The sequence below is a fragment of the Populus euphratica genome, unplaced genomic scaffold (assembly GCF_000495115.2).
Source record: "Populus euphratica unplaced genomic scaffold, PopEup_1.0 scaffold10.1, whole genome shotgun sequence".
Taxonomy (NCBI): Eukaryota; Viridiplantae; Streptophyta; class Magnoliopsida; order Malpighiales; family Salicaceae; genus Populus; species Populus euphratica.
The window spans coordinates 2542353-2556663 of NW_011499856.1; the positions used below are offsets into that span (position 1 = coordinate 2542353).

Below are 14311 nucleotides of genomic sequence, written 5' to 3' on the forward strand. Positions count from 1 at the left end.
CTTTTGAATTTTCTTAATGTCACCTCCATTAAAGAATAATGAGTTTGGTGGACGAATCTTTTTCTTGACACCAAACAATTTTTCTTTTTTTTTTTCTTTCTTTTTCCTTCTTGATTTTCAAGTATGACTCTCTAAATTTTCAAAACAATCTTTTAATTTGTTTATTCTTTAGATTTCCCCCTTTTTCCTTCTTGATTTTCAAGTATGACTCTAAATTTTCAAAACAATTTTTTAATTTGCTTATTCTTTAGATTTTCCCCTTTTTTTTATTATTATTGTTTAAATTGAAATAATTTATGAAATCAAAATCTTTTTTAATTTCATCCTCTTTTGATTTTCTCATTTCTCATATTTAGTTTTTATTTTTTTGATAGTTATTTGTTTTGTTTTGTTTTGAATCATTTTCTCTATTTATTTATTTTCAATGTCATCCCTCAACATTAATTTTATTTTATTTTTATATCAAATAAGATTCTTATTTTATTATTATTATTTATTTTGTTGATCAAGAATTTTATTTCATGATTTTTTTATTTATCTTTTATGAGGTAATCTTGACTCTAGCACCTCGGTCATAGGTTTTTTCTTAGGTTATTTTTTTACAATTATTGTGTTTTAAAAATTAGTCTAAGTTGAATTAGGTCTTTTCTTTAGGTTATTTTTTTACAATTATTTTTGTTTTCAATTCTATTCTTGAATATTAGGTTTATTGGGGATTATATTTCATTTTGTTTTTTTATTTTCATGGAGTTATCTTGATTTCATATGTTGAAATATTAAACTAGGTTAATTTAGGTTTTTTTTTTCAATTTATGTGAGATTACTATTTATTTAATATTATATTATTAAATTAATCAAGTTTACTAAATTGAGGCTAAGAATCATATAACTTGAATATTTCTTGCTTATTTAACAATACTAGCATCGCCTGAATTTTTTGTTCTTACTTTAGGAAGAAATACAACCCGCGGCTTAGCGTGACACCAATCTAGTTACTGACTATAGTCTTTTTGTTTGTCGCTCTTCTCTTTCTGCAAGTCCCACTTTTATAAAGCAAGAAGAAAGAGACTAATTATCAGTGAAGCACAGAACGATAAAAAACCATATTTTCTGGTACAATTTAGCAATAATTGTATGATACAAGTATAAAGCAAGAAGAAAGAGACTAACTATACCTTTATCTCTTTCTGCATCAAACTACTCATACAAGTTTATGCAACCAAAAGTACAGATCTTGTGCATTGCTCGAACCGCAGAGAAATCACATTGCCAAGAAAAAAATCAAAGAGGCAGGATGCTATTTGTGGATCTTGCTCTTAATTAGCTGGTCGTTCGCAAAATCTTAAATTATTTTTTATAATTTTTAATTGTTTTAGTATATTGATGTCAAGGATAGTAGGCTTTAAACAATGTGAGGTCGTAATTCAATAAGGAGGAAACTCGTGATTTATTAGCTCGAATGATGAGAACAAAGGAAAATAGAGAATGATTTGAAAGCATGTTCTAGCTTTACTAATCATAATGATTTGCGAGTTTTTGTTCTGAACAAATTTCGTCATCAAAGATTTTTCTTGACATAAAAATTCATTTTGTTATTAAAAAGAGTAGAAAAAACATGATCGAGCCTGCTGTAGTGTTAACGTTTGATCAACTAAATAACTTTTTTATTCAATAATAAGGGATTTCTTGAATTATTTTATTTGTTAATCTAAATCACATCAGTTTAATTTATTAAAGGAATTTAATTAATATTCTTAAATGTTAATTCAAGTTTCAAAATTGAAGAATTTAAGGTGTTTAAAAGCAATTAGTTTTGTTTAAAAAAGAGTATTTTCAATTTAGGTTAATTAAGCTTTTGATATATAAATAAAATAATTAAACTATATATATATATATGTGTGTGTGTGTTTTAGAGAATAATAAAAATTACATCTTGAAATTTTACCTAACAGTTTAAAGTACTGGATTAAAATGATTATTTAATATAATATTAGAGTCTTGATACTAAGCGGTTATATATATTAAAGAATAATATAAATTATATATTAAAAAATTTAATAAATATTCTTAAATGTTAATTAAAGTTTTAAAATTAAAAATTTTAATGTGTTAAAAAGTGATTGGTTTTGTTTAAAAAAGTGTGTTTTCAATTCAGTTTAATTCAGTTTTTGATAAGTAAATAAAATATTCAAACTAAAATTATATATATATTATCATGTTTAAAACTCAATATTCAAATACTAATATCTGTTGGAGAATACATGTAAATATCCTAAAATAAAATATTTATTTATTTATTTTAGCTTTCATAATTTGTAGCTAGGAAGTTTCTACTAATATAACTTATTAGCATTTTTGGTTCAATAAATTATTGTAATTGAATATATTAAATAAGAAAATAATAATTTCCTCTCAAAGGAAAAAGAAAAGAGAGAAATTAAGAATCTCATCGTTTGGATAGATTTATCCAAGCCTCAAGTAGTGTTAATGTGCAAAAATACTCATTAGTTTTTTTTTAATGTAATTAAATGATTGTGAATCACACCATGAAAGTTAATAAATTATTTTTTAAATTATTAAAATTAAAGGATAGAAGAGATAGAAGAAGTATAAAAGAGGAGAAATTAAAAAAAAAATTGATTTATTTTCACAATTTTTAAATATAAACAAAGAAACGAAGGTGGAGGGAAAAAAATATAAAAAATGAGAAGCTGTAAAGTTGTAAATAAATCAAGCTTGCTATCGGCCTACGGTCCTGGCCAGTGCCTAGACGACATAATATTTAATAATCTTTTAATCTAAACCTTCGAACATAATGAATGATTTATAAGTTTTAATTAGTGCTGAAAAAGTTTCGGATTTTTATATTAAAAACTGTTAAAAAAAATTGAGCCTGTAGCAGTGTTAACGCTTGATCAACAAAATAATTGTTTTAATTGATAATAAAAAATATTTGTAAACTAATTTATATATTAATCGAGATTTATTTTCCTCTCAATTAGTTTTAAAAATGAATTTAATATATTTATAGGAATTTAATAAAGTTTTTAGATATTTATACAAGTTTTTTAAATGATTTTTTTTTTGTTTTTCAAATGTTAATGGTTGAATAATCTTGTGATGAATGATTTTTATTATGCTGATTACCGAATACCATGTAATCCTTAAATACAAGACAACAACTGAACAATACATTTATAGTCATCCCTGTCCATAAATACTAGGCTTATAACACATTTAGTTCCTGATTATGAAATATTTAAAGCTGATATTTAAAATATGCCACACACATATTAGATTAATACTAGATTCTTCGCCTACATTACTCGGTAAATCAAATCATTTTTTTTTTTACTTTAAAAAAATCAACTTTAAAAAAATCTATAAAGGTATTAAAAGATAAAAAAAACTAATGTATAATGGATGGAACACTTTAAAAATATTAAAATAAAAATATATTAAAAAATATATTTTAAAAAATAAAATATTAAAATAATAATATATTAATTTAACCTGAATCAATTATAATTAACTTAAAAATCCATAATTTGAAATATAAAATCATAATAACTTCATAAAATTTAAATTAAAATAAAATAAAGATCTCAATTCTAATTAACTAAATATTAAAAAAAAAACTTTCAATTAAAAAAATCGAAAATAAACTATATTTAAGCAAACAAAAATATCATTTATTTTAATTTAAAAGCAAAAAATTCTTTTTAAAAAAGTTAAATTTAACAAAGAGCTATAAAAATATTTTAGATAACTCAGATTATTTTTAAAATTAACAAAAAATCTTATAATAAGTAAATAAAATAAATAATAGAGTGTTTAATCTCTAATTAAATCAAATAATAACTTTAATATTAAAAAATATATTTTTTCACCAGAATGTTTTATTGGAACGTTGATCCACCATTTCCTTTTGATCTCTGTGCTAATTTGTACAGTTTTGGACGATAAAATGGAAAGTGAGGTCCTCCTTTTTCCAGCCATATGGTCACACGGCATTATCTAAAACCACACAAAAAGACTTGGTGTACATCCAATTAGGCAAATGGACACGACCATCTCTGTCGTTGGATGTCACGTAATTTCAGACGTCTCAGTTAGTGTTTCCACAAGCAACAAAAAGGTCAGACAAAAAGGTCTTAGAATTGATGTATAATCATTGAAGTATTGAATGCATACCTGTATTTGTTAGATTCCCATGCCGACTAAGAGTGTATTTAATAATATAGCAACAATTATTTTTTAAATAATTTTTAATATAAAAATATAAAATAAAAAGTTTTAAATTTTTTAAAAATATAGATTTAACGTTATCAAACAGCCCCTAAAATATATAAAAAAAATTACTATATTCACAATCTGGCTAGTTTGACTGGTAACTTACAAAATATAATCATTTCATGAAACCAACCGTGATTAAATGATTTGAGCATAGTTTGAGAAAATGATTTATATTATATTTTTTTAAAATTTAATTTTTTTATAAAAAATTTAATATGTTTTGAATTATTTTAATGTACTAATATTAAAAATAATTTTTAAAAAATAAAAAAAATATTATTGATGTGTATTTTTATATGAAAAATTATTTAAAAAATAACCGCAATCACACTACCAAACAGATACTCAAATGATTGTAAATTTTCAATAGTTTGTTTGGGATGGTGGTTTCAATCATATTTTATATATAATTTTTAAATTTGAATATGCTGCTATCAAAATTAATTTTTAAAAAATAAAAATAAAAATTATTTTAATATATTTCTCAATAAAAAATCACTTTAAATCACAATTGCTATCATATTCTCAAATACATTTAAAATAACTTTTTTAATATTTTAAATTTGTTTTAACAGGTTAATATTAAAAATAAATCACTTTAAATTACTACTATATTTCTAAAGAAACCCACAATTATTTCACAGAACTAACCACAATCAAATGGCTCAAATAATTAGAAAAAAAAATAAATCTATTTAAAATATGCTGTGGCTACATTTATATATAAAAAATATTATTTTAATATATTTTTAATTAAAAATCACTTTAAATTACTACTATATTTCTAAATATACCCACAATTATTTCACAGAACTAACCGCAATCAAATGGCTCAAATAATTAGAAAAAAAATAAATCGATTTAAAATATGTTGTGGTTACATCTGTATAATTCAACTTTCAATAGCCCCTATCACAATTATTTTTATAGGCAGCTCGAACAAAAAAATAAAAAATAAAAAATAAATCAAGAGCGACCACGTTGGCCATCACCAGCCAGCTAATAAGATTTGACGAATCTTATAGGTACGCTGTGTTTTATATCTATTGTCGATGGAACAAGAAAGAATCTTATAGGTACGCTGTGTCTTTTAATTATATCTATTTGGGATTGCTGCCTCTTACGTGCATGTTGTATACGTGGAAGATTTATACCCGAACATGAGTGTTTCTTCAAACTGACATTTAAGAAAGTTGTTTAAAAATAGCATTGGTTAAAAAACATCTTGAAAAAAATAGTAAAACCTAAAAACACTTAAAATAATAAATTCAGATTAAAAAAATAATATAAATTATATTTTAAAATTATATTTAATAATTTAAATTATTAAATTAAAATAATTTTTTAATATAATATCAAAATTTTAATAATCAAGCGATTACAAGTTCATATTTTATTATTTATATTTATTTAATAAAAATTAAACATAATATAATATAATTTTTACTCAAAGGAAGAGAAAAGATGCTTTGATTTATTTAATAAAAATTAAACATAAAGGAAGAGAAAAGATGCTTCGTTGACACAGATTTTTTGATATTAATATAGTTTATATTTTTAAAATATTTTTTCTCATGAAAAAATTAATTTAATAATTTTATATATTTTTAATGATTTTAATTTATTAATATTGAAAATTAAAAAATTATTATAATATATTTTTAATTACAAAAATATTTTTTTTAAAACACTTTCCCTCGTGATATCAAAAGACAGTTAATCTGAAGAGGTATCAAAAGTGACATGGCAGTATGTGTCACTGTTTGCCATGACCATATTCGATGTAAAGGATACAAAAGTGACGTGGCAACAGGTGTTTCAGCACTCCACGCCAGAGATTTGACGTAGACATGTTGAAATTTAACAAACCAAGTTTCGTTTGTTAATGTTATGTTTAACCACCTCCTTTTATTAACCTGGGATTCAATTTTTTCTTTTTTAATAATCGATTGATTTATTAATAAATCAATTATTCAAATAATATCTGAAAAAAAAACATAATAATTTAAAAAAAAAACAGTGCACAGTGCACATCCTAAGTTCCAAGATTCTGAGTTCCTATAAAATCATTTATGAGGAATTATTTAATAATTTAAAATAAGGAATTAAAATAATTACTTAATGATAAAATGAGTTCATATAAAATCAAACTCCAAAAGCAGTGCACATCCTTTCATCTTAGTAGATTAGTTCAGATTGGTGAAGGACTATCTATATAGTAAATGTTTTGGGAATGCAGTAACTTATATATTTTAACGTGTTTTAAAAGTGTATTTTATTTGAAAAAATATTAAATTTTTAGTTTTTAATATTTTTTAAATAATTTTGATGTGTTTATGTTAATAAAAAATATTTTAGTCTATATTTAAGTAAAAAATACTCCACACTAAAAAATCAAAATACAATAAGTACTTAGTTCAAACTTAATTTATTTTCTTAAATATTCACAACTAAAAAAATCATTCTAAGAAGTTAAATTATATATATAAACGAATCACAATATTATAAAATGTGACCATTAAAAAAACTATAACATAAAAATCAAAATGCAAATGTATCAATAAAGCCTTTTTTTTTATTTAATCATGTTTTCTTTCTAAACTCTTATCCAGCACCTAGATGGTAATTTCTTCTTTTATATATATATATATATAAATATATATATCAAGATTCATAAGAAAAACAATGAAGAAATATTAACCCTGTTTATTTGTTGAAAAGTAATTTTTTTTTTAGAAAGTGAATTATTTTATAATGTTTAGTAGTGTAATGAAAAATAAGTTAGAAAATATTTTCCAGTGTTGGGTTATGTCATGGAAAATAAGTTGGAAAATATTTTCCAGTATTGGGTTATGTCATGGAAATGAACTAGAAAATAACTTATTAATATTTTATTTTTCTCGAGTTTATTAAAATAATGAGGAACAAATCTTATAAATTAAAAGGTTGAACGCGAATGAAATTGAAAAAATAATAATTTCATAAATCATCTCAAATAAATAAATAATAATCAAAATAATAGAGATCAAATCTAAAAAATTAAAAAACAATGAAGGATGAATAAATTAAAATAATAATAATTAACATTTCATAAATTATTTTAAATAAAATAAATAACAATTAAAAGAATAAGAACCAAATTTTATAGAAAAATTTGAGCGGAAAATATTTTTTGAAAGTTGTGAAAAATAATAAGACAAAAACAAATAACAATTATAAAAATGAAGATTCAAGTTAATATAAAAATTAAATTTTAAGAGATGAAATTGAAAAAATAAATATTGAAAACAAAATATATATAACAATCAAAAGTTTAAGTATCAAATTTGATACAATTAGCAAATAATATGATATTTCTAAATTTTTCACAGTTTTCAAAAAGTGTTTTCGGCTCAAATTTTTTTAAATTTTTTTTGGAAATTGAATTAATAATATGATATTTCTAAATTTTTCACAGTTTTCAAAAAGTGTTTTCGGCTCAAATTTTTCAAAAAAATATTTTTCTAGAAATTAAATCAAATTTTTTGTTAACTAAAAAGTATTTTTTATTGATCAAAGTTTTTAATAATAAATAAATAAATAAAATTTTAATTTTTTTTTAAAAAATTACTTCTCGTATATAAACAAAACCTCGTTACATGTCAGATGATCCCCTCTCGTGGTCATTCTGTTCATGTAAAACTAAGTCAATTGTAGGTGACATGAATCAGTAGGGAGAAACTGCCATGTTTAACTTTTAGTAAGAAATGATCATCTCCCATCTTTCTTTTTTGATAGTTTCATAATCCTACCAATTGATTTCTATGAAATTTTATTTATTTTTATATTTTAAAAGTATGTTTTTAAAAACTTAAAATTCTTTTAGTTTTTTCAAATTAATAATTTTTTGTATTTTCAGATCATTTTAATTTATTAATATCAAAAATAATTTTAAAAAAATAAAAAATAACATTTTAATATATATTTTGAGTGAAAAATATTTTAAAAAATAATCATAATTATATTTTTAAATACCCCTAAAGTGTTTGAAAATTTGGCTGAAGATTATATTTTTATTTTTTTGATATATTACTATTAAAATAATTTTTAAAAAATAAAAAATATTATTTTAATATATTTTTAAATAAAAATAACTTTAAACTCAAATGAGAACACAACTTCCTTTCACATCAACGTTATACAATTTGCACCATAGGTTTTGCACCGCACAGCTCGGAAGCTTTCCTTGTTCCGTCAATCATGAATCATGAATGAGTGTTTTTTTGTTTTTGTGAGCAGGGGCTGGTCCACTCGGGAGATGAAACATTATTGCTCTGACACAGTTTGTTGCCCTTTTTTTTTTTTATCAGTTGAGAGTTACGGGAAGTGGGTCAAAGTCTATACAAAATTATGCCTATAACAATAAAAAATAAGTTATATTTTAAAATTTTATTTAATAATTTCAATTAAAATATTTTTTTAATATAATATTAAAATTTTAATAATCATATAATCATGATTTTGAATTTTATTATTTTTATTTATTTAATAAAAATTAAATATAAAATAATATATGTTTATATAAGATTCAAGTTTAAAAAATTTTTACTTAAAAAGATATAATAAAATATAATACAAAATAATATAAATTATATTTTAAAATTTTATTTAATAATTTTAACTATTTAATTAAAATAATTTTTTTAATATATAATAAGACAAGACAATAAAAAGAAATTAAGCAGAGGGGGATAAAGGGTCTTAAAAATCACATAAAGAAACTATTTCTGCTTTGCAATTGTGAATAAAAGCTAATAAAACAGGAATTCCATATTTATAAGCTTGATGAGTGATGATATATATTTTTTTTAAATTTATATGAATGTTTGTATATTATGATTAATTTTATGATTTATTAAATATTTTATAAATTTAGTAGGTATATAAAATATTATAGGGATAACAAGTATATTCTTATAAAACTCAAATTCAGAAATAGTAGAAGAAGATAAGCCCCTGGTAAAAGATCCTCAGTGCATGAGTGATTATCCTATAAATCAAACTCAAGTGCTTTACCATGTAAATTACGAGTTAACATTAAATTATTAGTGAGATTTCGATATGTTTTTTATATACTGATTTTTTTATGATTTTGAAAATTCTATATATATCATTGCACGGGCACTGACTGAAAAATTGAAGGACCATTAATCTGCTGATGATGACATATTTTCATTAAAGTCGGCTGTCCGTATATTTTCATTAAAGTCGGCTGTCCGTATATTTTCATTAAAGTCGGCTGTCCGTATATTTTCATTAAAGTCGGCTGTCCGTATATTTTCATTAAAGTCGGCTGTCCGTATATTTTCATTAAAGTCGGCTGTCCGTATATTTTCAATTCTGAATAAACCACGGTGGATTCAATTTTTTTTTTCCTAGTTCTTCCGCATATACGGTGAGATTTAGAAAAAAAAACCCATATTTGCAATGTTTGACGTTGGTATTCCAACATTTTCAGGGGTACTTGGCATTGTTTTTCAATATTTATTTACAATAAATAATTTTATATTTAAATTTAAAATTTATATATATATTTATTATGGTTAAAAAATATAATATAAATTATATTTTAAGATCTCGTCTAATTATTTAAGTTTTTATGTTGAATTAATTTTTTTAAATGATATTAGTATTTTGATGATCAAATAGTTAGAAATTCAAATTTTATTATTCGATTTATTTGATAACAGTAAAATAGAAGATAATATTAATCTGAATAAATTTTTAATTTAAATAATTTTTATTTGAGAGAGTATATTAGATAATAATATAAATTATATTATACAATCTCATCTAATAATTTAAAATTTAAAATTAAATTGATATTTTAATCATTATTATTTTAAGCTTAATGTAATAATACGGAATTGATTGGAAGTGGGTTCTCCCAAATGATCTTGTAATTTTGTGACCTAGTCTTCATTGAGCACTGATAACCAAAAGAAAGACTCCAGTCGAGGAGTGAAAATGGTATTCAACGGTTTGGAACAGTTGGACTGGTAGCTGATGAATGAGAAACTGGCTCCTATTCTGAATAGTTCTACCAGTTTCTTTCAAAAATAAAACCTTTGTTGAAAGATTATAACATAAAAAGTAAATCACAAAACCATATATAGAATATGATAAAATCATAACATTAAATCAAATATGAAAATTTACACAAAAGAATCACGTAATTTTCTCTCCTAGTATTTTATTGAGCACTGATAACCATATGGAAGACTCAATCAATGTACGGAATTGTTGGATTGGTAGTTGATGATTGCAAAAACCGTTTCCATCTTTTGAACCAAACACCTTTTCAAGTAAAACCTCGTGGTTACAAACCATGCACGTCGATGTAGCTAGAAACTACAAAATTGAGCTGACAAAAGCAATGTGTGTGTGTGTGTGTGTATATTTTGGAGTCAGTGATCAACATGCAAATGTACGCTTGATTGCATTTATTATCTTGCAGACTTGCTAGAACTAATGAGGTGGGCATTGACCACGTAAGAGGCACTATGGTAGGCTCATTAGGAGTGAGGAAAGGTGCATGGACGGAGGAGGAAGATATACTTCTAAGGAAGTGCGTTGAGAAACATGGTGAAGGAAGATGGCATGAAGTTCCTTCCAGAGCAGGTAACTAAATGACTTCGTTGATGCTTCCAAATCAATGTGGGTTTCTTGGGACGGGAGAGGGCTATCCTCATCCTCTAGTCCAATGTCTATAAGCATCTCCCTGATCATTCTGATCACGAGAGATTTTCTCGTGTTTATATGCTGTATCGAGTATAGTCTCTCGAGTTTGAGAATAGCTACACGAGGCAAATAATACTCAACTAGCTGGACGCTTCGAAAAAGTATTCATTGATTCTTAATTTTCATTTGCAGGCTTGAATCGATGCAGGAAAAGCTGCAGAATTAGGTGGTTGAATTATCTTAACCCAAATATCAGGAGAGGACAGTTTTCGGAGGACGAAGTGGACTTGATTATCAGACTACACAAGTTGCTCGGCAATAGGCAAGTTAAAATGTCTTTCTGTCAGAACTATTGGTGGTGTTGGCTGAGGTCATTTGCACTGTATACGGCGTGCACATGTCATAAAATGATGGGCAGATAAAATATTAAAAAATAAAAAAAATACTTCTAACACTTACACCAGCCTAAATATATTAGAGTATTAACATTATTAAAAAATAAAGTAAAAAAAACTGGTGATTTTGTGCCATAACATTATTAACAAATTAACGTATTTCACCATTCATAGCACTATTTATTGAGTAAATTTCCATCCTAGACCCCTCAATTTTTTAACGTAATTTAACTTGATCATTAAACTTTATCATGTTTTGGGTTGTTGGAGATAATTATGGAGTTAAATCATAGGTTAATTTCCCACAATTTAATTCTCATCCTCTTAAAAAATAAGAATAGGAACCAAAATTGACAAATGATAAAAAATAAAAGCCTTTTCCCATGTATACTATCCAAGATGCATATAAAATTACACATTAATTCTAATAGTTTTTTTATTCTATATTTGGTCCCATATATTTTGAATTTTTTATTTAGTATCATTTTTTTTTTCATTTTAGTTCCTAAATTAGAGGGGATTTAGATTTTAGGAGAAAAAAGGTTCTCAGTTAGATTCCAAGTTCTTAGGTGGGTAGATTTCAATAATAAATTTGGATGTATAGATTCGTCTTTAAAAAAGAAACTTAATAAAAATGATTTTTACTTTTAATATGCTGAAAAAATAAATAAATCAAAGTTCAACAATTTTTTTATTTGATTTTAAGTTTTTAGAATGATTAAAATATGTTTCGCTCTAAAACATGTGGCTTGGATGTTTATAGGATGCTCTTCTTTTTCTTCTTCAAAATTTAGGTAAAAATGGTTGAAATCTGAATTTTGGTAACCATAAACTTAAACCCTAATTTTTCAACAATTAGAAAAGTTACAAACAAATAACATGTTATTCTTTTAAGTTAGTGATGCATTGTCTATTCACTTAAAAATTAAAAAATAAAAGGAAAATAATATGTCATCCTTATTTTAATTAAAAAAACTCAGGCGCAAACTTGAACTTAATTACTAAGAAGGCGTTGAGTTGAAAACTTCTAGCCAATGCATAACTAGCCCTTCAATTTTTATTTTATATTTTATAAATAAACCATTTTAAAAGAGATTATTAAAATTATGTTTAAATAGTTATCCAATTATGCCATTATTTTCCAATAATAATACTGTTTTTTTTTTTGTAATATTAACAATTGATTGTAAAATATAATTATATACGAACCTTAAATATTCAATAAGCGTCAAATCTCTTTTTTTTTTTAGTTTTTTATTGTAATTGTTTTGTAAATTTTCATCAAATTTATTATTTTTATATTTAATGATACATTGTCATCAAAATTATTGTTCATTATTTTTTATTTTTTTATTAGGACTTTCTTTTAAAATTATGATATGATTTTATTTAAAAAACAATAATTCTAGTAAAATGTATTATAAAAAAACCATTAACAAGGGATTTTTTTTTATTAAAGATATACTTTTTTATCCTTATTCAAATCATTAAAAAAAATTAGATATTTATTTTAATTGTTACTCAGGTGGTCATTGATAGCTGGTAGACTTTCTGGAAGAACAGCGAATCATGTAAAGAATTATTGGAACTCAAACCAGCGTAAGAAGGTGATTTCTAGCACTGATGAAGTTCAATCAAAACCAGAAGCAAAATCAATCACAAGAGACAACATAATAAAGCCTCAACCTTGGAAGTTCAGAAATTTATTCTGGTTAAGAGGAAAAAGTACTCCACTTATTAATGCTGGCTCTCAATATGGGAACGATCTTTGTAAGCCATGTTATACAACAGTATCGCCACCTTCCGACATTAATGAAGTTGATAGTTTATGGTGGGAAAGCTCGTTAGATAACAAAGAAATTAATCAAACGATCAACAACAGTTGTCTGGGTTCTGTTTCAGCAGCAGCTTACCTAGAGTCCAACGAAAGTCATTTTGTAGAGAACAACGCACCAGGAGGGATAAAAACTGGGGATGTGTTCTATGAACAAGGACAAAATTGTTGGAGTGACATTTCTTTGGATGCAGACCTTTGGAATCTAATCAATACAGAACTAGATCAACAACAACCTGAAGGACTTTAGTCTATAATGTTGTAATATTTGGTGCCACATTAATATACTATTCTTCCTTCTCCTTGTAGTTTAAGTAGATAAAGCAACTAATAGGATATATTAGTCACTCTCTGTACACTATATTTTTTATTTTTATGAATTCCAAATGCAAGTAGAGGAGAAAAAGAAAAGAGTTTAGGAAAATAACTAATTAGTTCTTTCAGTATAAAAAATAATTAAATAGTTTTTAAAATGATGTTGATCATGGATAATTCAACAATATTTTATTCTAAAATATTATCTTTTCTAGTTAAATTCTTTAGGAAATTAACTAATTAGTTCTTTAAGTACAAAAAATAATTAAATAGTTTTTAAAATGATGTTGAACATGGATAATTCAATAATATTTTATTCTAAAATATTATCTTTTCTAGTTAATATTTTTTACATTTCCTATTTTTTAAAATACAATGAAAAAGAACACTATATATTTGAAAATAAATAAATTAATAAATACACTGTGGGCCCAGAGAGGATGCGCCACGGATTTTGTCATTGTCGATCAATTTCTTCTCTTGCTCTTTTCAGTTTGGGGTGCGTTGTTTGGCTGGGTTTTTTGGTTCTTGCGTGGTGGGCCGAGCTACTAGGGGTGTGTTTGGTATTGTGGTTGTTGTTATAATTGTGGTTTGAAAAAAGTTGTTTTATAAAAAATAATTTTAGTTGAGGTTAGGTTGAAAAAATATATGTTTGATTAAAACTGTGGTTGAAATTGAGGTTGAACAAAAAGTAGTTTAATGTGTTTGGTTAAAAAAATGCTTTTCAAATTGAGGTTATAAAATAATATAT

The 14311-nt window shown here is 24.1% G+C and overlaps 1 protein-coding gene across 1 annotated transcript; it reads left to right on the top strand.

Moving 5' to 3' along the window:
- The first annotated feature begins 10738 nt into the window (after positions 1-10738).
- Positions 10739-13651, top strand: LOC105123479 (transcription factor MYB90-like). Its single transcript, XM_011023094.1, has 3 exons — positions 10739-10956; positions 11209-11338; positions 12937-13651. Exons 1-3 carry the CDS (start codon positions 10839-10841, stop codon positions 13493-13495), a joined length of 807 nt encoding a protein of 268 aa, XP_011021396.1. The 5' UTR covers positions 10739-10838; the 3' UTR covers positions 13496-13651.
- The last annotated feature ends 660 nt before the right edge of the window (positions 13652-14311 follow it).